This window comes from Uranotaenia lowii, unplaced genomic scaffold, assembly GCF_029784155.1.
Source record: "Uranotaenia lowii strain MFRU-FL unplaced genomic scaffold, ASM2978415v1 HiC_scaffold_480, whole genome shotgun sequence".
Lineage (NCBI taxonomy): Eukaryota > Metazoa > Arthropoda > Insecta > Diptera > Culicidae > Uranotaenia > Uranotaenia lowii.
The window spans coordinates 1-19,963 of NW_026598401.1; the positions used below are offsets into that span (position 1 = coordinate 1).

General features: G+C 40.0%; 6 protein-coding genes and 1 long non-coding RNA gene across 8 annotated transcripts; 4 read left to right on the forward strand and 3 right to left on the reverse strand.

The window, feature by feature from the left end:
- Window positions 1-3,770: 3,770 nt before the first annotated feature.
- Window positions 3,771-4,711, forward strand: LOC129760179 (uncharacterized). The gene is made up of 2 exons (XM_055757781.1): window positions 3,771-3,902; window positions 3,958-4,711. The coding sequence occupies exons 1-2, from the start codon at window positions 3,879-3,881 to the stop codon at window positions 4,318-4,320; spliced, it is 387 nt and encodes a 128-aa protein (XP_055613756.1). The 5' UTR covers window positions 3,771-3,878; the 3' UTR covers window positions 4,321-4,711.
- Window positions 4,712-4,972: 261 nt separating this feature from the next.
- Window positions 4,973-6,746, forward strand: LOC129760176 (inactive peptidyl-prolyl cis-trans isomerase shutdown). Its single transcript, XM_055757779.1, has 2 exons — window positions 4,973-5,109; window positions 5,190-6,746. Exons 1-2 carry the CDS (start codon window positions 5,066-5,068, stop codon window positions 6,481-6,483), a joined length of 1,338 nt encoding a protein of 445 aa, XP_055613754.1. The 5' UTR covers window positions 4,973-5,065; the 3' UTR covers window positions 6,484-6,746.
- A 180-nt stretch (window positions 6,747-6,926) lies between these two features.
- LOC129760174 (condensin-2 complex subunit D3) lies at window positions 6,927-11,764 on the forward strand. Of its 2 annotated transcripts, XM_055757777.1 has the most exons (7): window positions 7,023-7,040; window positions 7,110-9,441; window positions 9,517-9,667; window positions 9,732-10,143; window positions 10,211-10,397; window positions 10,451-11,159; window positions 11,221-11,764. In XM_055757777.1, exons 2-7 carry the CDS (start codon window positions 7,316-7,318, stop codon window positions 11,578-11,580), a joined length of 3,945 nt encoding a protein of 1,314 aa, XP_055613752.1. In that variant the 5' UTR covers window positions 7,023-7,040; window positions 7,110-7,315; the 3' UTR covers window positions 11,581-11,764. The 2 variants fall into 2 exon arrangements, with proteins under 2 accessions (XP_055613751.1, XP_055613752.1); XM_055757776.1 differs by having other exon boundaries at window positions 6,927-9,441.
- A 366-nt stretch (window positions 11,765-12,130) lies between these two features.
- LOC129760175 (caspase Dronc) lies at window positions 12,131-15,823 on the reverse strand. The gene is made up of 3 exons (XM_055757778.1): window positions 15,408-15,823; window positions 12,835-13,727; window positions 12,131-12,774 (listed from the first exon to the last, which is right to left on the reverse strand). The coding sequence occupies exons 1-3, from the start codon at window positions 15,537-15,539 to the stop codon at window positions 12,411-12,413; spliced, it is 1,389 nt and encodes a 462-aa protein (XP_055613753.1). The 5' UTR covers window positions 15,540-15,823; the 3' UTR covers window positions 12,131-12,410.
- Window positions 13,739-15,337, reverse strand: LOC129760177 (uncharacterized). Its single transcript, XR_008740306.1, has 3 exons — window positions 14,719-15,337; window positions 14,365-14,664; window positions 13,739-14,300 (listed from the first exon to the last, which is right to left on the reverse strand). It is a non-coding gene; the product is annotated as an uncharacterized LOC129760177 (long non-coding RNA).
- Window positions 15,824-16,981: 1,158 nt separating the features above from the next.
- LOC129760169 (F-box/WD repeat-containing protein 4) lies at window positions 16,982-18,641 on the forward strand. Its single transcript, XM_055757771.1, has 3 exons — window positions 16,982-17,164; window positions 17,231-18,027; window positions 18,086-18,641. The coding sequence occupies exons 2-3, from the start codon at window positions 17,231-17,233 to the stop codon at window positions 18,522-18,524; spliced, it is 1,236 nt and encodes a 411-aa protein (XP_055613746.1). The 5' UTR covers window positions 16,982-17,164; the 3' UTR covers window positions 18,525-18,641.
- LOC129760170 (vacuolar protein-sorting-associated protein 36) lies at window positions 18,503-19,955 on the reverse strand. The gene is made up of 3 exons (XM_055757772.1): window positions 19,696-19,955; window positions 18,945-19,637; window positions 18,503-18,889 (listed from the first exon to the last, which is right to left on the reverse strand). Exons 1-3 carry the CDS (start codon window positions 19,789-19,791, stop codon window positions 18,518-18,520), a joined length of 1,161 nt encoding a protein of 386 aa, XP_055613747.1. The 5' UTR covers window positions 19,792-19,955; the 3' UTR covers window positions 18,503-18,517.
- Window positions 19,956-19,963: the final 8 nt, after the last annotated feature.

Here is a 19,963-nt window from a genome sequence, read left to right on the forward strand (position 1 = left end):
TGCACTGCCGAAGCAACAGAAGACCACGAGCCTTGCTCAAGGAAATCATATTGCTTCCATTGTAAACAAGAGGGCCACATTACGACGGACAGGAATTGTCCCCGTAGGAAAAAGGAGTCGGAAACGCAAATACTTATGGCAAGACGAAACATCACATATCAAGAGGCGAAAGAATACTTCAACATCCCAACAGTCAACCAATTTGATGTACTCAGGAATGCAGAAGAATACCCTGTGCTACCGGAAACCTTTGCTCAGGTGTTAGTTAAAGGGACTCAGGGCCGATCAACAAAAAAAAATAGTGAAGCTTCTTTAATCACAAAACCAAATTACCAAAAACACAACAAAATATTCACAAATAGTAGAAAAAATAAACCAAACGAAACAGTAGAAGAAGAAGCTGGAGTAGCTAGCTTGTTAGGGTTATCTAGACGAGATTTTTTGAAAAAGAGGAGGCTTGAGGAAGAAGAGGAAGAACACAATAACAAAAGGACTGTAAATAATCATCGTACTTCGGAAGCAGAAAAACTTAGACACGAAATACAATCACAATCAGTGTTAAAGCAAAACTACGAAGTCATGATCGCAGGTATAATACAAAAGATTGCAAAGATTCTTCAGAATCACGGCATAGCAGGAGAAGAGATTACAGCCAGCATTGTTGGGGAGTTGAAAAACATTGCTGAAAGCCATAGTGATGGCACATAAACAAACACAAACATGGATACAAAATTTAAAATTCTACAATCAAACATTCAAAGTTTATCAAAAAACAAAAATGAACTCATCCACGAACTAAATACAAATAAATTTGAAGCCGTACTTTTAACAGAGATATGGGTAGATCCAAACCATCTTACAACAAAACGATATTCCATTTCAGGATAACATAATATTTTAGCACCACGTGAAGATTCTTATGGAGGAGTGGGAATTTATTTGCGTGATCAATTTCACTTTACTAGACTGAATTTAACTACAACAGAAAAGTTTGAAACATTAGGCATACACAGTAAACGAAAATTACCGAGTTCGGTAATTTTTTTACCGAAATCCTAACATGTGTAAATCGTTAAAATCTTCGGTATTTTTTTCGGTAAAAAATAAACGAATATCGGTAAATCGATTCTTCATTTACCGATGTTCGTTTATTTTTTACCGAAAATATTACCGAACAGTTTAACGATTTACACATGTTAGGATTTCGGTAAAAAATTACCGAACTCGGTAATTTTCGTTTACTGTGTAACATTGACCAAGTTAGACCTTGTGTTGGTAGTTGTCTATGTAAATCCTCGCATAAACGTACAAGAACTTAAAACTTGCATGACAATTCTCCTACAAGAACTCAGCAATTACAGTAAAGTTGTCATAGGTGGAGACTTTAATAGCCACCATGAGCTATGGGGATGTGAAACAACCCAAGGAAAAGGTAGAGTAGTACATGAAGCTATCGTTGACTCAAACCTCGTGTTGCTTAACACAGGTGATAAAACTTATATCCCTGGAATAATCAATCAAAATTTCAGTGCAATTGATCTTTCTTTATGTTCAGCAAACTTGTACAACCTCACAAAATGGTCAACTCAACCAAAATCCTTTGGAGGAAGCGGACATCTTTTTGTAGTAATATTACTTGAACTCCAATGGAGTAGAAAAATTAAAACTTATTATGACAGAAAATCGATTAGAGAACAAATTGCCAAAATACAACATTGGGAATTTGAAAATCTTCAAGAACTCTCAGGAAAAGCCAAAATGATATTAAAAAATAATAAAAAAACAAGTGATTATACTGCAAAATATTACTGGAGTGCTGAATTATCCACTCTATATGCAGAAAAACAAAGCGCATTAAAGAAATACCACGAATGTTGCAACAGCATAAATTTAATTGAGTGGAAAAAAAGCGCAGCCAAGTTCCAAAAAGCTAAATTAAAGCATATAAGAGAGAAATTGCAAGAACTAGCAGGTTCAATAGATCCACTTAACATGAAACAAAACTGGAAACTTGTGAGAGGTTTAAAAGCTACACCAGTAGTTAATATAAAAAACAATCCTATCAAAGACTGGCTAGCGAATTTTTACTGATTAATTTCGGAGAAAGTAGTAGAGAAGCGACAGCACAACCACATGAAAGTACCAGACATTGCATAATAGACTTAGCTAAATGGACTTCCATAATAAATAAAAAACCGAAAAGATCTTCCCCGGGAACTGATCAACTAACATATGATATGCTTCGAATGTTAGATTGGAAAAGTACGACAAAAATCATAGAATGTTTGAATGAGATGTGGAGAAAAGGATATCTCCAAGACCATCTCAAAGAGATAAAGATCATTCCTATACTCAAACCAGATAAACCAGCAAACGAAGTTACTTCCTTCAGACCGATAGCGTTACTTTCTACCATCACAAAAACACTAAACACAGCAGTGCTAGAGGATATCAATAAAACTCTTCATTCCTCCAAAATACTACCTGATACTTCCTTCGGTTTTAGAAAAAATATGTCCACAGAAAACTGCGTGACATATGCCACAAATTTTATAATGGAAAGCAAAAGAAAGGGAATGACGGTAATTGGAGTATTTTTTGACTTCAAAAATGCTTTCAATTCAATAAACGTCAGCAAACTGAGAAATATAATGACGACAAATAACTTCAGTCCCGATAGTATCACGTGGATCTACAATTTTCTAGTAAATAGAAAAACTATTATCCACACAGAAGAAGGACTAGTGGAACATGTAGTTTCAAGTGGACTACCACAAGGTGATGTTCTATCCCCCACTCTATTCAACATCTACACCTCAAGCCTCCATGAGACTAATCTAGACCCTAACGAAGCAACACTTCAATTTGCGGACGATTTTCTCAAATTGGTTAGACTTAAGAACGAAAATCAAGCAATACTGAAAATGCAAGAAAAAATTGAAGTATTTGTAAGAAAAGCCACAAACCTTGGACTCGTCATAAACTGCACCAAAACAAAAGCTATGATCTTCAAAAACAGTGCGAAGGTTCTTAATCTTAGAATAAACGGAGAAATATTAGAAACAGTTAGAAGTTATAAGTACCTGGGTATAACCCTAGACCAAACACTAAGATACGGCATGCATATAAAAACAATGATCGACAAAATACACGATAGACAGAAAATGCTCAAGGTCATCGGAAGCATAAAAAGTGGAGCAAACCCCCAGGTTATGATGCTATACTACAAAGCTCTGTATGGAGGTTTTCTCAATTACGGTTCAATATTCTATGGAGGAGCTAGCAAGACTTACATTGAAAAACTGGAAGTAACTAATAGACAATGTCTTAGAATAGCTACAGGTTGTTCAAAATCAACACCTTTGAACACACTAGCAGCAATAGCAGGAGAAGGTCCCCTATACCTTAAAAGGATCTATTTAACAAAAAATCGTATACTAAAACACATATTTAGAAACGACTTGATTGCTCAACAATTACAAAGCCTACCCGCATAGTAAAATATGATAGACCGAATCTTCAGTATTATTCCTTTCTGATTATACTAATCTTATCGTTTCACCTTGCGTCTTGGCTCAATGTGCTTTTGCTAAAACGGATAAAATCATTCTTGAAAGATACGATCAATACTTCGTAAATCAAACTGATTATTTTTGCAACGCGATTTAATGATACAAAATTATATCTGAAAGATCAGACTAATCGTCTCGGAAACAGATTGAGCATTTTTGCAACACGCCTCTTATTTTCTGCTGTCATGTCAACACACGTTATTTTTACAAAAATTCCTTTTTTTTTTGTTAAAAGTTATTTTTGGATCCAGAATCGGGAGAAAGTTACATAACAATCTCTCCAAAACTACGCGGAAGCTTCGAGGGATGACGACAACGCATGTGATGAAGGTAAGTGAAAACCTCATTGTATAGGGGGAATGTTAAATTTTTAATGTCATTATAGGGCACCAATCGCTTCGAAGAAAGAATTCGACTCGGGGTGGTGTTCCGGAAAGCTGCTAAGTCAAGAACCAGGGCAAGCACAGCAGGAAACAACATCCAGAAAGTGCAAGGCTTCAACATGAACAACCGGAATGTGCTTCATGCAACATCCGGATGGTCCAATTGGTGCATCCAGATCGAAGGCGAAGCATGTCGCTCATCCGGACGAACTCAGGAAGCTGCGAGTCCGCCAAACAACCGAGTGAAAAAAGGTAAAAAATACATAATCTGCATTCGTGAAAAGAAAAACGGAAACGATAGAAGTGTTTTTCGGAACACCCGGAAGGTGTTTCCGGAACATTCCTATAAGGTCCGAAATACATGATGAATTACAAATGAAATTGTATGTATTTACTGTAAAAAGTTTCGAATAAAATGAATTTGATTAATAAAACATTTGTTTCTAGTTTCCGGGAATTTAATTTGAATAATATAAAATAATCAAAACCCCAGTACGGGTTGGAATCTTTCTATTGTTGGTTGAAGATAAGCTGTATCGTCTTTTTTGGATGATTGGATCATTAGATAAAGATAACATGTATGATCCAACTTGCTTGGAGTGAGTAGAAAAAAGCAAAAAAATTGAATGGTTACTCTACTTAACGACCCGTTCCCTGTATCGTAAAGTGCGTCCAAACGATTCCATTTCACGAAAAAATGATAAGCCTTATCTTACATTAATAATCCAAAACTATAGAAGTAATCTTTTGTGTGTCTCGGGAAGAAGATAATGGGAATAGTCATTGTATAATACTGATTCATGCGGGAAGAAGGCCTTTTAAAAACGTATTTTACCCGATTTTATTCATTACACGAGAAACCAAAGCCAAAAACAACTCAATTGTGCAACTTTAGTGCTGTTACCCATGCATCTGAGTTTATTTCCCTTGGCGTGATGTTCTCTTTTTGCTTTTCGCGGTCTGGATTCTAACGTTAGCACCAATGCATGAACTGTTGTTCATCCGCATCCAAAAAGTATCAGAAATCCTGTCATAAAGCGGCATCATTTAATGCGTTCTAAAGTTTTTTGGAAAATCTGCAATTAAAATAGCCCAATATCCTCTTAAGCCATGAATTCCGAGGGTTTCGTGCTGGAAGAAGCACTCAACATCCGGTAAGTAACACGATCCCTTACATTTAGTATGATATTTAACCAGTTTCTGTTTCACGGAAATCACTATCATCGAACATCAGCGATTTGTTAGGGGAGAATGGCGCTCAGTTTCAGATCAGCACCAAGTACAACGACCATGGAGAAGAGTTTTTCATGCCGGATGATTACGGCAGCGCTGATGAGGACGAAAACGACCACCGCAAAATCATGAATCCCTGGGATCGGAGCTTCGATGAGCTGCGGGCGCAGATGTTCATGGTATCGGAGTACATCTACAAGCGCATAACGAAACAGGGTGTTGGGGAAGAGTTGGTTCCGGAGCGGGCACGCGTTACCGTCGATTATAATTTGTACTTCGAGAAGGAACCCTATGCTTTTGATTCCACATCCATGCGAGGAGAGTTTAAAACGTTCACATTTGGGAAAGGTGAAGTTTTGGAAGGGCTGGAAGAATCTGTTAAATCTATGAAACCTGGCGAAGAAGCGCAATTTGTAATTGGTTACCAAGTATTGTTCGGGGAGCTGGGTTGTAAGCCTAGAATTAAACCCAAGGAGGACGCTTTGTTGATTATCAAACTTGTCGAGTTCACCGATCCTGGAGATTCCGAAGGCCTAGATAATCTGACAGCTCAGGAGGCATCCTCATATGCTGTGGTTAAGCAAAAAGTGGCTGATACCAGAAATCATGCTAAGGACTTTTTCAAGCGGAATCTCGTATCGAATGCCATAAACGACTACCACAAGGCAGTAAATTTTCTGGAGCGTTGTACAGTGAAAGATGAAGCAGAACAGAAGGAACAGATCGAAACATTGATCCAATTATACACCAGTCTCGCAGTTTGCTATAACAAAAAGGACAACCCTCGAAGGGCTTGCTCAATGATTAACGAAATTCGTCGCATCGGAAATCTAGACACACTTTCCCGAGCACTTTTCCACGAAGGTCGTGCCCTTATGAACCTAGGTGATTATCAGCGAGCCAAGACAAGCTTACTTAAAGCTCAAAAACTGGAACCAACCAACCGGGACATTGCAAAGGAGCTGAAGGTTCTAAATGAACGCTGGGAGAAACATCGCAACGACGAAAAGGCAATCTGCGCCAAGGCTTTCGGACTTAAGGAACGGAAAGATGAAAGGGTTACCGATGAGCAGGTTAAATTCACCGATATTATGAAACGGACAATGGAAGGATTCGTGTCGGACGAGAAGAGTAAACAGCTGACCCTACCGGAAGGTTTGACTGCCAAAGAAATGAACATAGTTCAGGGATTGGCCGATGATTTCGCTCTGAAATTAAGCCTGTATAAAGATAACAGCAAAGATTTCTATCGGCTCGAAAAGTTGCCACCCAAAGTTAACAACAGCGATAAATGAAAATGAGGTAAGTTTTATCGTTCCAAAAAACTAATGTTTTAAAACAAAAATGATTCAAGAAATGTACGATCCATCCTGTAAGGTGTGCGACGATTAGAAATAAATCTATATTTGTTAAGAAATAAAACAGTTACTGTTTACAGCTTGAAAGAACAAGTTTTCAAATAAGAAAATCATGGTTTGAAGAACCTCTTGGCTGAATGAAACTATGATTTTAAAGATAGTAGTACAGTTGGAATCGTTCCCCTATGCTTTGTGTTTTCGACGCAATTAATTTTATCCACGCCTCCGTTTTGTCTAAATCTAACTGACTGAATAAAAAGAAAATTTCAAAGATTTCGGTTTTACGGCTCCAATGAAAAATCTCCCACAACCTTAGGGGAAAAAAAGTTACGCATTGAACGTAGCTAGCATTTGAATTGCGAAAATGAACTTCCAGGTCTAAATTCATCGAGTTCATCCGGAAAGCGCCGTGCGGATGAACTCGATGGTGAACGAAAAAAGGGAATAAAAATGTTTGTAAACACGCGCATCCCGACGCTCAAAAGATCCGGAATGTAATTTTTGTGCTTAATTGGGATTGGGCCTGCTAAAAAGAATAAAGCCTGCTCTTTACTCTTACACAGATTTCTATAAGAATGACAGCTAATCGGAGTGAAATTGGAGTGAAGGCTATTTCTCTCTCTATTTAGCACACGAGAAATCGTATACCGGGACCGCGAGCGCGCCCATCGCCAATTTCGAATTTCCTTCAAAAATATAAGGATTTACTCCGTTTCCAGATAAAATAAAGTTTCTATAACAAAATCACTTGGATATACAACCATTAGCCATGGCGCCACCGCATGTACACCTGCTGCTGGATCTGCTACCAAAGTATTTTGACCCATGGCTAACGTTCGATCGGATAGAAGCCATCTGTAACGGAGAGGAAGTTGCGGCACCGGCAAACTGGTCAGAACAGAATGAGGACTGCGACGAATCGGATCCCGACAGTGATTCCTCCAGCTCAGGGGAACCCTCTTCAAAGAAGAGGAATGTTGATCCAGTGAAAATGGATTTGAGAGATTGTCCTTCCATTCGGGGAGCTATTAACGACAGTGGGCTAATAGAGTTAATGCATGATATTTGCATGGAAGCACGAAAGGTGCGACAGATGGCAGGGGTTTTTGATCAGTACGATAATTGGCAGTATTTATCTAAGAAAATTGAGGTGCAACAGATGTTGGCCTTAATCTATGGGTTAGTGTGTTTGGCAGAATATGATCCAACGGAAACAGTAAACCGGAAGTTGGCGACGGCAGCAGTTAAAACTTATCTGATCCTTTTAGGAATTCCCGGCCAAAAACAGACAGAAGTGTTCGATGAGCAGGTGCTTATCAAATGCTTGGATGTTTTCAAGCTAGTCGAACTACTGATGGATCCAATATTTGAGGATTATTTGAAGAAGGAACGATCAGACTATGATTATCGGCTGTTGATGGAATACATACAGATAATGGATGAGATACAGCTTCTGTTGAAATGCATGACTCTCAAAGGCTGTTCAAGTGTAAAATTGCAACTGATCAATGGATTGAAAACGGTATTGAACTACGCTATCCAGCATACTGCCAATCGACATGTAGCCGAAAACGTTACCGATAAAGTTTTCGAAACGCTGGATGCCATTTGTCTGCCGGAGCATGATGATCATAATAAATGTTCCAACACGATTCAGCTGATATTCAACAGGATGGCAATGTTCTATAAACTGGACTATAAAAATTTGCCTGCATGCTTTCAAATTTATAATTTTTTCCTCAAACTATTGGACCAATATCCGAGCGATACTCCACCAGTATTGACACTATTTATCAAGTCGGTTCTGACGAATCCGCCGAAGGTATTTTCTAGACCTGATGATTATGCTTACTTGAGCGATGTTGCTGTTCGGTATGAAACGGCAATGTATAGTCGGTGCAACGTATCGATTGTTGATTACCTGAAGCAGATAGAAGGACACGCAGATACGACCGCACGAGTTAATATCGTCGATTTTTTGGGCAAGCTTGCATGCTTAGATTGTACTGTGGATTGGGAGTTGTTTAAGGACAACTTATCGGAAGTTCCGAGAGAAATTCTGATGATTGAAATTTTGTACAACAAATTGATTGAGAAAAATTCAACTGTTAAATTGAAGGCCTTCCATTGCCTTTTAAAAATTTTGCAGAATGGAAATCAAATTATGAAAAAAATTATGAAAGATACATTCTTTTGTGCTACTGCAGAGGAAGATGAGAAGAATTACCTTCAAATGAATGATATGGAAGAACTCTATAGAACGGCAGAACTGGAGCTAGGAATTTCTAGAAATGCGTTAAATTTTAATTTAACCTCCAGTAAAGGACCGAAAGAACGCTCCGAATCAACGGAGCAGCCTTCGGTGCCCCAGAACCACAAAATTACGTCAAACATCAAAGGCATCGAAAGGATAGAGGAGAAACTTCGGTCTTTACTCGATGTAATATATTCGGCTACACTTTCTACTACATCATCAATACGTCGAATCGCCCTTTCTTGCCTGGAATGCATCGTCGAGCTTAACCGTAACCGAATAGACGATCCCGTGTTCGAATATGTGGTTGTAAAGCTGGCTAAAGATCCAGTCATGCTCATGAGACGTACAACGCTGAACGTCCTCAACACCCTACTCGCTCGGTACCCCAGCTATCTGCCGCTGATAAAAATTTGGTCAAAATGTTTGCTGCTTTTCCTAGACGATAGCGACCAAAAGTTGAAGGAAACGGCCCTGGAAAGTTTGAAGGTGAACGTTTTCGATAACATCTGTCGGTTCGAGGACTCTTCTTCCAGCAAAGTTTTCACCCCGTGGATGATTGTTCGGTCGATTCTGGTACTCGGGAAGATAAGTGTGTTGAAATCGGCCGTGGATTCCTGGATTCAGAAGTCAATTCTCACGTAAGTTTTGACAGTTTTGAGAAATAAAATCTAGGAGAGGATTAATGTTTCTTTTTTTTTCTAATATTTTGACAGTCAAAAAAATCTCATGATCATCGAATCGCACATCGTCACCGTGAATTGTAGCGAGGCTTGGATTATACTTTCGATTATTGCTGGAAAAATGAAATCCAAAAACCCGGATGTCGTCATTAAAACGATGAACGAAATTCTGCAGGACGATGTGGTATTTCTAAAACTAAACTATTTTTTTCCAACTTTTCTAATTGTTTTTTTGTTTCGCCTTCCAGTACAATTCTCCGGTATGTCTGCAATACATATTGTGTGTTATCAAGGCATGGTTGGACGATTTCACCAGAGCAGGCCTTAACCACCTTTTCAAGATCCTTAGTGATCTGTTGCGCACTGGAAGTACTACCATTTCGCTCGTTAGCGACGTTTATTCGCTGTGCTGCGCGATTAAGGAGAAGTCGGACGACTCGGTCGATGAAGCTTGGATTCGAGATATTCGCAAAAATACCGGCGATTATCTACTGCACTACCGGTCCCACTACACCAGCTTCCACATGTCCAGCGAACGTTATTTGATCAGTTTGTTGGCTTATGTTGAGGCTTGCACGGATTTGAACGACCGGCCGGATGAGACGATCATGTCTACCATGCTGGATTATCTGGCGCACGTGGCTTCTGATGAAAAACTAAGTGAGTGATTTTTTTTCGTTTTGATATCTAAATAATTTTGAGATTTCAAATAATTATCAATTTTAAGTTACCCTTCAAACGGATCAGAATCGTAAAATATGTGTCACAATCGTGGTTCTCAGTCGGTTTGGATTGCGCGATGGATCTTTGGCATCGACCATTATTGCAGATTTCGGTAAAATATTGAAGTTCAAAAACATTCACGAGAGCATAATCTGTACCTTGATAACATCATTTTCGGATCTTTGCAAACGGTAAAACAGTCAGACTTTTGTCTAGAAATCTTTTATAAATCCAAATATTTCAGGCACACGTCGTTGGTCGATTCTTCGATCAAAACCGTGATTCTTCAGCTTAACTCAAGCTACGTTACGGTGCGCAGTGTAGCGCTGAACAACCTGAACGAACTGATCCTCCAGGACTACGTTAAAATGAGAGGTCGGGTACTGCTGAACATTTTGAAGCTCATAATCGACGAGGATAGCCAGATAGCGGCGCAAGCTTTGTACGTTATTCAATTGTACGTGCATTCGAAGAACGAAAAGCTGTTGAAGGTCTCCATGTTGGAATGCGTTTATGTGTTTAATAACTACCTGCAATACGCCGAAAGCGATATGTTTCCTGCCTCCGAAATCGACACCGAACCGTGTGATTTGGCGGGCAGTGACCCGGAAAGTTTACGGAAACGAAACCTAATTTACGACTTTTTCGTGGACAACATCGATGATCTAAGTTTGCTAAAACTGTTGAAAAACATCAATAAGATCAATACCCAGCTGAAACAACAAAAGTACGTTGAGTGTGAAGCTGGAGCCGATACGCTGTTAGATTTATTGTATATTTTCACCAAAATGGTAATGGTTAAGGACCGGGACAAAGCACGGCTAGCAAAGGCAGCTACGTCGACGAACGAGGAAGAAGTCCCGGGTCCAAGCATGACGCCCATGGAAGAGGGACCATCTCCGGCGAAAAAATCCCGAGCAAAAATGGCTCTGCAGCAAAGCGAACAGGAAACAGTAAGACTTTCTTAAGAGAATTTTTAACGAACGATAATTTTTAATAACATTTCTCTTGCAGATAACAATTGTGGAGAAAGCCGTAGCCATCTACTACGATTTTGAGGGTCAAGTACGAAATTACATCGCTCGGGTGCATCCAACCATGGTCGAGTTAACCAAACAACGATTGCAGGAACTAGCGCTGGCATTGGCGCGACAGTTTCGTAGCATCGTCGAATTTGCCAAACCGATGGACTTCTGGCGGGGATTGATCCAAACACTTGATGCCGGTAAAAGTGTTAAACCTTCGCCCAGAAAAGGTACCGGAAAACGAAGAAGGAAAACTACCGGTGGAAAAGAATGCGATTCGGAAAGTGAAGAAAGCGACCCAAACGACGCTGATAACGACGATATTGACGATGAAATAGATGAATTATAAACGCTGAGCTGGGAAGTTTCAATTGAATCCGAAACATTCCTGCACGAATGGTCCAGGACCCATGCAGGTATGTAAAATTTGTTTTCAGTTTCATTGATGATAGAGTTCCACAATGCAAAAACAATAGATAACCGTCAATTTTGGAATACTGATATGGATTTCTAAAACTTACAAAGTAGGTACTATTAACACATTGCGGACCAAATACGAAGATTACCATTTTCTTTTCGCTTGCCACGAAAATGTTATTTCAAGAAGCATAACTCGAATGTGAAAATATTATAATAAAACTCTATTCTACCAAATGGAACACAACACTTTCGGTAACTTTCAGATACAAAATTATTTTAATTTGGTCAAGAGAGTTGTAAGATAGGTTTCTCGGCTCAGCTTTGCGCGAGAATTCAATGCTTGTTGGTCAAATTTCTAGTTGAATTGTTCAAATTTAGGCTCCACTTTTGACCTTCCGCCCGTTGTTCCCAATTCTCTCTGAGACTTCTAACTCGTTGTATGTACTTTCGGAAGTGACAATCATTCGATATATCTAATATAGATTTTCAAACTTTATTATGAGTTTTGATTTAAAATTATTTGGAATAATGTAACAAATAAACTATCATCTAATGATACAAAACGCTATCACTTGTTTCTAGCTGTGTCAGTTTTGATTGCAATGTCTCTTCGAGAAAATTGTCAAGATAATTTTAGTGCCCACTCGCTAAACAGTCCCATATTGTTAGTGCTTGGTATCGATAATGGACGGTAATGCGAGTAGGAATAGTCTAGTGGTGAGCTATTATTGTATTGAGTAACCAACCTGACACACCTGTTTAGTCCGCGTAGTATCCCGGATTCAGATACAGCAGGTCGAAAAATCCGCGCTGCTCACTGGCCAACGTCTGGAGATTGTTTTGCTCGGTTCGGTACATACTGGTGTTTTTGCCGACCAGCTTCATTAGCTGCTCCACGTCTGTATCGTGGGCATGTTTGGCCCACTCGTCGCACATACTTTCTACGAACCACGACCCTTTGAATTTGTCCCGGTGGGCGGCAAAACCTGGCACAGTCGAGAAGCAGATGAACATATCCGCATAGGTCGGCATATTTGTGGGGGGATCCGTTTTCGGATTGATCATTCCGTCCCGTTCAGTATGCTCTGAAGGTCTGAGAGTACCGATATCTGCTTGATCGCCTCTGTTTAAGAAATGCAATAAATGAGCTTAATGAGGTACAGTTTGGAATAAAAACACTTACCGACAAATGGAGAAGAAAAACAACTTTGGCTTCCGGATCAACCTTGGGCATTCGGTGTTATTGAAAAGTCGTAGAATTTCCTCGACAAACAGGACCGAATTATCGTTCAAGTAAATTTTGTCCCTTCCCTTGGTGTGATTCCCGTGCGCCAAAACGTAGAATGCGAAACATTCGGTTGACAGATAATCGGAGGCTTTCAGTTGTTCCATCAAGTCCATAAAGTCCCCTCTCGACAGATCTTCGTAGTAAAACACGGTGAAGCCCAGCTGTCGGAAAAGATAAACCAAATTATCCTTGTCCACGTCTGCACCGTTTCGCTTCGGATGGGTGTCATTGATATAAGTGATAATGTTGAGGATAAACACCACCCCCCGATTTCGGCTCCGCATTGGATAGGCGTCCAGATATTTGGTTTTGGGAGGTCTGTTAGTTAACACTACTTTGAATCCGGGATGTTCTTCTACTTTATCTTGGAACACATCGAGATGTTTACAGGGTTTGTCGGTACGATCATTGTTATTTTTCAAATCGTCTTCCAAGGGAAAATTTCGAGGCGATCCGATGGACAATCGATGCATTTTTTGTTGAAGAGGAATCATAGGTCCAGAAGCTCCCGGGTGCCCGACACTAATAGAACGATGACGGTTCGGATTATACGTGGAATGATACTGGGAGTCATCGTTTTTCTCGTTAACGCTTAGCATATTGCTGGAATTTATATTTTGGTTGTTTGTTGAGCTTGATGCACCTGGCGATCCACCTCTGAGCAAATCGTATGCTGGCGGAAAATTTTGCTGGCAAATGTCTAACAATGTCTGGAATGCCGTTGGCCCCCGTTTGGTGATCTTTTCAAAAAGTTTCTTGTGTCGAGAGGCATCGTCAGGAATGCGATCCTAAAGAGAGGAAAAAATGAAATGACATTAAATGTATGTGCCATGGTAATTTTAGTTTATATGATGCTTGAGTTCCTGATATTTGAGTTATGCTTCTGAGAGAAGCACATTAGTGGCAAGCGGAAAAACGAGATATCTCGTATTTGATCCACCATGTGTAAAAAACAGCCACGAATCCTTGATGAGTTTAACAATGAACACCCGAAAAACGATACATAGATCTTTAAAGCCCGCAATGTTTTAAAGCGCACCAAAAACATGTAAATAAATTAACGATTCAGCCTATAGGCTGAAATTATGACCATGTACGGTGATGTTATTATTTCTGCCGCCTCTACGCGGCCCAGTGTTTACTTGTTTCAAAGCGCTCCGATATTTGTCCGGCAAGGTGGTATTACCAAAATATGACGGCCAATTTCGGTGCATCGGGTCTAATCTACTTTAGGTTCGATGTTGAAGGAAAAGAAGAATACTCTTCACAATATCACAAATCAATGCCTGAAGATTCAGTTCTCTAGAGGACGGAAACCTTTTTTCGACCGATTCCGCTGATCCAGAGACATCAGATTCAACCTTGAAAAAAAAACCATAAATAGTATTAATATTTTCAAAACTTATTGGTTTTTACAAAACTTACAACTTCTACAGCCAACAGATGGAATCTGTGGGTGAGCCAACAGTGCCTTAGAACCGGTCCCTTTCGCACAATTCTGGAAATTCGAGTCTATCGGAATAACAGTTTTTTTTTTCGCTGCCACCACCGCCAAATTCGAATGTTCGCTGCCGATGCCGTCTCCAGTACCGCAATTGAGTTGTTTCTCACAATTTAATTTCTCCGACGATTATAGGTGCTTCCACTGCCGCATCTACGCGGCCCAGTTTTACCTTGTTTGGCGGAACCGCTACGGTGGGGGTGATGTTTGTCCTTGCATCTGTACTGAGGGTTGAAAAAATGAAAATTTCCGCCAAACAAGAAAGCTGCTTCACTTACCTTCATTGCTTGCGTTGCCGTGTTCCCCGGTGCACTTATTCTTCAGTGCTTCTTTGGCTTTTTATAATTTTTCTGGTCAAATTGAAGGATTTTCCGGAACCGTAGGCTCAGATGCCTCGTGTTTTTTTTCTCTATATGTGACACCAGCAGCAAATAAGGCACACTTTACCCAGATGCACGATTTTTTTCATTCGGTCTATGATCATTAACGTACATATCTTTCTAAAATCGTTTGTTGTCATTCTAAACAAGCAAAGACACGGTACAAATCATGATTATGAACGTATCCGGAACCAAATATTTTTGACGATTTACGGTACGGTACGGTTTTTGATATTGCGGGCAAAATATATAAACTATTTACAAATAAATATGTGAAAAGAAATGAATTTTCTAATATATTTGATTAGGATTATTAGGCTCATGGTATTCATTAGATTTTCCTATACTTTTTAGTATGTTTTTCATCAACATAATACATTTGTAGAATTTATAGGATTTTCCAATAACTTGTACTGGATAAATCATTACTTTGTATCTGAGCGATTAACATTAAAAATTAATGAAATGACCCAGTAAATTTTATTTCCTGATTTGGTTCAGTGTAACAAAGAACCAATAATTTGGTCTTCCACCAGAACGAAAGTATGCTGCTAGAAGCCCAATTTTGTGAGACGCAATACACTCACCTCGATAATTGCGATCATAGCATCCGAAATCATCCGCCGCTGGTAGCATTCGTTGCGTAACACTTGATACCTGGTATTCTGCACCAGTTGGTCAACCTGGCGTAGAATCAACTGGCGTTCCTGCTGATTCATTCCGATAGTGTTGTGAAACGATCTATAAACGCCAACTTTTGTGTTTGCTGCTTTCCTCTCGGTAGCTTGTCTTTATCGAGAGGACTTCGCCGAAGGTTTCCTGGGTTTCGCTCCGATCAATTTTATTATAATTGTGTACTCTGATCACACTTGCACCACTTAGTACAACTTGCGTACCGATTAAATGAACTTTTTCTAAAAAATCTAGGTTTTTTTGCGTGTGGAAGGAAGCTGCTCATAAATGAGTCATTGTTTTTAAAAATCCAAAAATGGCCGCCTTTCGTCAAGTATTGAACCAAAACATTGCCAGTGATGCCATCGAGCGTTATAAAAATTGAACGAAAAGGAATAAAATCATCGCATACACTGAGATTAGATTCAACTTGAATTTGTCCAAAAAATTGCAATTTGTGATAAAAACATAGTTATAATTAAAAAGTTGACTTATACCTGGGGGAGGAAGACTGATTAAAAAAAGAAAAAAATCTTTCAAACGTCAAATTTCTCTCATCAATCTACCGACCAGTGCGGAGATTCAAAATTTTACTTTCTTATTTAGTGATTTTTAAAAGAACTTGTTTGATGCTGAAAAGCACTTGTTTTATATAAAACAATGATTTAATTAGGTATTGTTTTGCTCTGGAAAATTCTGGTATGATATGGCGTATTAAATCGCTCAAATTTCGTCAAAGTTTAGAAGCTGATAAATAAAAATGATTTGATTAATTGTTGTTCTAAAAATTTAGCTAAATCTAAATTTAGCACCCAAACAACTGAGTTACATGACTCGCAACATGAAACTGATCATCTAAAGTTAAAATTTGAACGATTACAAATCTTTTCAACAATTGCTGGCTTTTTGCCGAACAGTAAAAAAACGATGCAGAAAACGATGCAGAAAATTTCAGTCTTCCTCCCCCAGACTTATACTGGTAATTAAATATTGACGATTGATTTTCACGGCGCGTTCGTAAATTGATTTTTTTGGGGCATGCATCAGTCGATTGATTTGTTTGGTTGATGTCAAATCACTTTCCATATGCTTTTGCATACGTTTGTTTGGAATTTACGAACGCCAGCATCGATAAAAAAAAATCACTTCGATAGAAAAAATCAATTTACGAACACGCCGTCAGTCGATCAATGTTTTGGTAGATGTCAATTACCTTCCAAAAGTTTTGCATACAGTTTGTTGATAATTTACGAACGCTGGCATCGATAAAAAATCGCTAAAAAACTTTGAAGCTAAATATTGAATAGAAAACAAGTTCTTAGCATTTTAAACCCTTAGTGGCATATGAAGTTCACCTGAACTGTAAAATTTACTGTAAGATTTAATCTTCATAGATCAGCTCAACTGACCCTAAGGTACCTTACAAATCCAAACCCACACCGGAAAAAAATGGCACCACTGCATTTTGTTTGAAAAGCAGAAAAAAATGAACAAAACTAGCAGGCTGTGCGTGCATGCGGGGGTGTATCGTTTTGTTCTCCTTATCATTTGCGACGCACGTTTTTCTTTGGTTTTGTCCGACGATTGCAAAAAAACCTTTTAAACAAAGCTGTTAAAATTATTGTTAAATGTTTGTTTCCGCCTTATTCGCTGATAAATCTGCTTAGAATCGGTAAGTTCGAATAAAACTTTCGTAATCATCGCAGCTCATAGATTCCTATTTCAAAACATAATGCAGATGGCAGCTAAAGGAACCCAATCACCCTTAACAATATGCGATTTAAACGATGACGTCCTGGCCTGCATATTTGGCTACCTCCCTCTGGATGATCTCGATAACCTGCATCGAACTTGTCACCGTTTTAGGACAGTCGTTCGATGCTACGTTTACTCTCGGTTGAGTGCGGATTTACTTCGGACCGGACATCGGCACCGACCGGAAGCACGCCGAGATCTGTTCAACTTTGACTACCGTAAACGTATCAGCTTGGAAGCGAACTGGCGCCAAGGGCGTTATTCGGAAAAATACTTTTTCTACCATCGGTTGCTTTACTTTCCGCAAATAATCCTCGAAAGACGGTGGCTGTACGTTACCGATCAGGGTCAGTTTCGAGCCCATCAGCGGACACCGAATGGACGTATGTTGCTAGATCGACCAACATGGACGATCTGTTCGGAGAAAGAACCGGATATCAATTGGGTAGTCAAGAAAAAGGCGCGACTGTTCGGGGGTCGATCTGATGGGACTTGTTTTTTGTATGATTTCAATACCCGACAATACCGAAGCGAGCAACTGGCTGATGACTTTATTACGGCCGTTGATTTTGAGGGACAACATTTTGTGTACTCTACCAAAACGAGAAGCACCGGATTTTTTACGGAAAGGGATTATGAAGATTGGAGGCTGGAACCAAAACGGATCGTCGGAGAAGCTTATCAAACAATTAAGTTATGTCCCGATGGGGGTGCGCGATTGGCTGCTGGGAAATACCACGACCCAGATAAAAGTGCTTTAAGATTGATTGATGTGGAAAGGTACAAATAATGTTCGTTAAAAAGAGGTGATAAATTAACCCTTCAAATTTGCTTTCAGCGGGAGCACCACACAAATGGAATCTCCCAGTCGGGCGGTGTATCAACTGACCTGGAAAGATTCAAACACCATATTGACGGGTAATTTTGATACAACTTTTCGAGTCGTCGATACCCGGACAAACAAAGACGAAGCGGTTTGGGTGGATCCGTATGACGCTTCCGTATACTGCTTGGATTACGATGGCGCCAATGCAGTACTCTGTGGGATGAAATATAACTTCCGGGTTAATTTGTACGATCTGCGGGTCCCGAAACGATGCGTGCAGATGTATTTCTCTTCGAAAAATGTTTCCCACTATTCGCCCGTTTACAGTTTAGCGTCCGATTGTAGCCAGCTGTTCGTAGTGACCGATCACGATTTGAGAATTCTCAACTTTGACGCAGATTCTTCTCAAGCTAAGGATTACACTTCAGACCTGAATACATGGCTTTATTGAAGGAATAAATTAGGATAAAAGCGAAGGCCTTCGATGGATTCGTCACGACAAAGTTTTCCTAGCGCTTCGGCTGTTAGAAGTCGCTCGTTTGCCAACAATAGAGAAATTCCTACCACCCGGGCCAACTCGTCTGCGCTGACCGATTTCAGCTTTTCGACTAGTTCAGCTGTTTCTTGCGACAACAGTTCATCGTCATGATTGTCTAGCTGTAGTACGATAGAACCACTGGGAAATTGACGCAGTTTAATAGGCCCGGACATAAGCTTGCACGCTTCTATGAGGTCCTCAGGAGACAGCAACTCTAAACCACGTGCTCGATTGACTCGACAATAAACGTCCGCCATAGACATCATGCCACCGGATTCCTGAAAAAAGCAAGACATATTTCTAGAATTTTGGAATGTCTTAGGTGTTAATTACCGAAATTGGATCCAAAAGCATTTCACATAATTGCTGTGAAAGTTTCATGAAATACTCAGAATTACTTCTAGTGCCATCTCTCGTCACTGGATCGTCTATACCTAGACTCATCAGATATGACTTGAACCGCACCGTTTCATCTTCTGATATTTCTCCGTGTCGTTCACGGATTTTGGTACTAACTACCTTCGAAATAGCCACCATATCTTTGGCCATTTCCATCAGCTTTCCCAAGTCCTTGAACGCCATATTGATGTTCTCATCAGTTTGCTTCTGTTTCTCGACCAGATTTCTCTCGATGCCCGTAATACCGGTTCGTAATACACGCTTTGTGGCAGTGCTGGATACTCCCTCCGATGTTTCACCCTCGGTAACGGCCCAAACCCTCGCACCAACAGTCTCGTGCAAAGCCTGTACAAATGCCGGCTCGACGCCGTTCTTCCCAGATATTTTAACAAACGATGCAACGCTGTAATCCATCGGTCCGGGAGCTTTATCCGGAAGGAGCGGCCCTAGACGCAATATTATTCGCTTTTTACGGCCGAACAACATTGAGCTGGCCTCTTCCTCGTCGAAGGATTGCACATACTTCAATCGCAAGGAGAGCGCGTTTCCACCCCGAGCTATTTCACCGTTACGACCCCACAGCAAACGGTGCGTCGTCAAGACCACCTCACCATCCTCGAACGACGTCTGCAAGTTTCGAGATTTTAGGAAATCCCTGCTTACATAAACATTGGTTTTCCCTTACCTTTTCATTTCCGTCGTAAAGTTTTATGGCCCGTTCCTTGGCCACGAACGATTCATTCTCGGACAACCTTGCCTGGCAGAACTCGAAGCGATTCATTTCCGGAATAACTTCGGCCCGCAGAACTTGTGGGCTGGGACCAAGGAACTTGGTGCAAAAGGAATTCCGTTAAAATCCAGGATCGCGGGGATCCCTGTTTATGTACAAACAAAAAGCAGCTGTTCCACCCACACCATCAGCTAGGAACCAAACTGAACGAAAGAATAATTTT

What these genes read in the sequence shown, in the direction of transcription:
- LOC129760175 (XM_055757778.1), bottom strand. Translation starts at nt 15,539, where the DNA reads ATGAATCAGCAGGAACGCCAGTTGATTCTACGCCAGGTTGACCAACTG. An exon ending in CTATGATCGCAATTATCGAG is followed by an intron (nt 13,728 to 15,407) that starts GTGAGTGTATTG and finishes TCCTCTCTTTAG; the next exon opens with GATCGCATTCCTGACGATGC. An exon ending in TTTTTCTTCTCCATTTGTCG is followed by an intron (nt 12,775 to 12,834) that starts GTAAGTGTTTTT and finishes TTTCTTAAACAG; the next exon opens with AGGCGATCAAGCAGATATCG.
- LOC129760176 (XM_055757779.1), top strand. Translation starts at nt 5,066, where the DNA reads ATGAATTCCGAGGGTTTCGTGCTGGAAGAAGCACTCAACATCCG. An exon ending in GAAGAAGCACTCAACATCCG is followed by an intron (nt 5,110 to 5,189) that starts GTAAGTAACACG and finishes ATCGAACATCAG; the next exon opens with CGATTTGTTAGGGGAGAATG.
- LOC129760179 (XM_055757781.1), top strand. Translation starts at nt 3,879, where the DNA reads ATGACGACAACGCATGTGATGAAG. An exon ending in CGACAACGCATGTGATGAAG is followed by an intron (nt 3,903 to 3,957) that starts GTAAGTGAAAAC and finishes ATGTCATTATAG; the next exon opens with GGCACCAATCGCTTCGAAGA.
- LOC129760170 (XM_055757772.1), bottom strand. Translation starts at nt 19,791, where the DNA reads ATGAATCGCTTCGAGTTCTGCCAGGCAAGGTTGTCCGAGAATGAATCG. An exon ending in TTTACGACGGAAATGAAAAG is followed by an intron (nt 19,638 to 19,695) that starts GTAAGGGAAAAC and finishes CGAAACTTGCAG; the next exon opens with ACGTCGTTCGAGGATGGTGA. An exon ending in TGCTTTTGGATCCAATTTCG is followed by an intron (nt 18,890 to 18,944) that starts GTAATTAACACC and finishes TGCTTTTTTCAG; the next exon opens with GAATCCGGTGGCATGATGTC.
- LOC129760174 (XM_055757776.1), top strand. Translation starts at nt 7,316, where the DNA reads ATGGCGCCACCGCATGTACACCTGCTGCTGGATCTGCTACCAAAGTAT. An exon ending in GGCTTCTGATGAAAAACTAA is followed by an intron (nt 10,144 to 10,210) that starts GTGAGTGATTTT and finishes ATCAATTTTAAG; the next exon opens with TTACCCTTCAAACGGATCAG. An exon ending in AGCAAAGCGAACAGGAAACA is followed by an intron (nt 11,160 to 11,220) that starts GTAAGACTTTCT and finishes TTTCTCTTGCAG; the next exon opens with ATAACAATTGTGGAGAAAGC.
- LOC129760169 (XM_055757771.1), top strand. Translation starts at nt 17,231, where the DNA reads ATGGCAGCTAAAGGAACCCAATCACCCTTAACAATATGCGATTTAAAC. An exon ending in AGATTGATTGATGTGGAAAG is followed by an intron (nt 18,028 to 18,085) that starts GTACAAATAATG and finishes ATTTGCTTTCAG; the next exon opens with CGGGAGCACCACACAAATGG.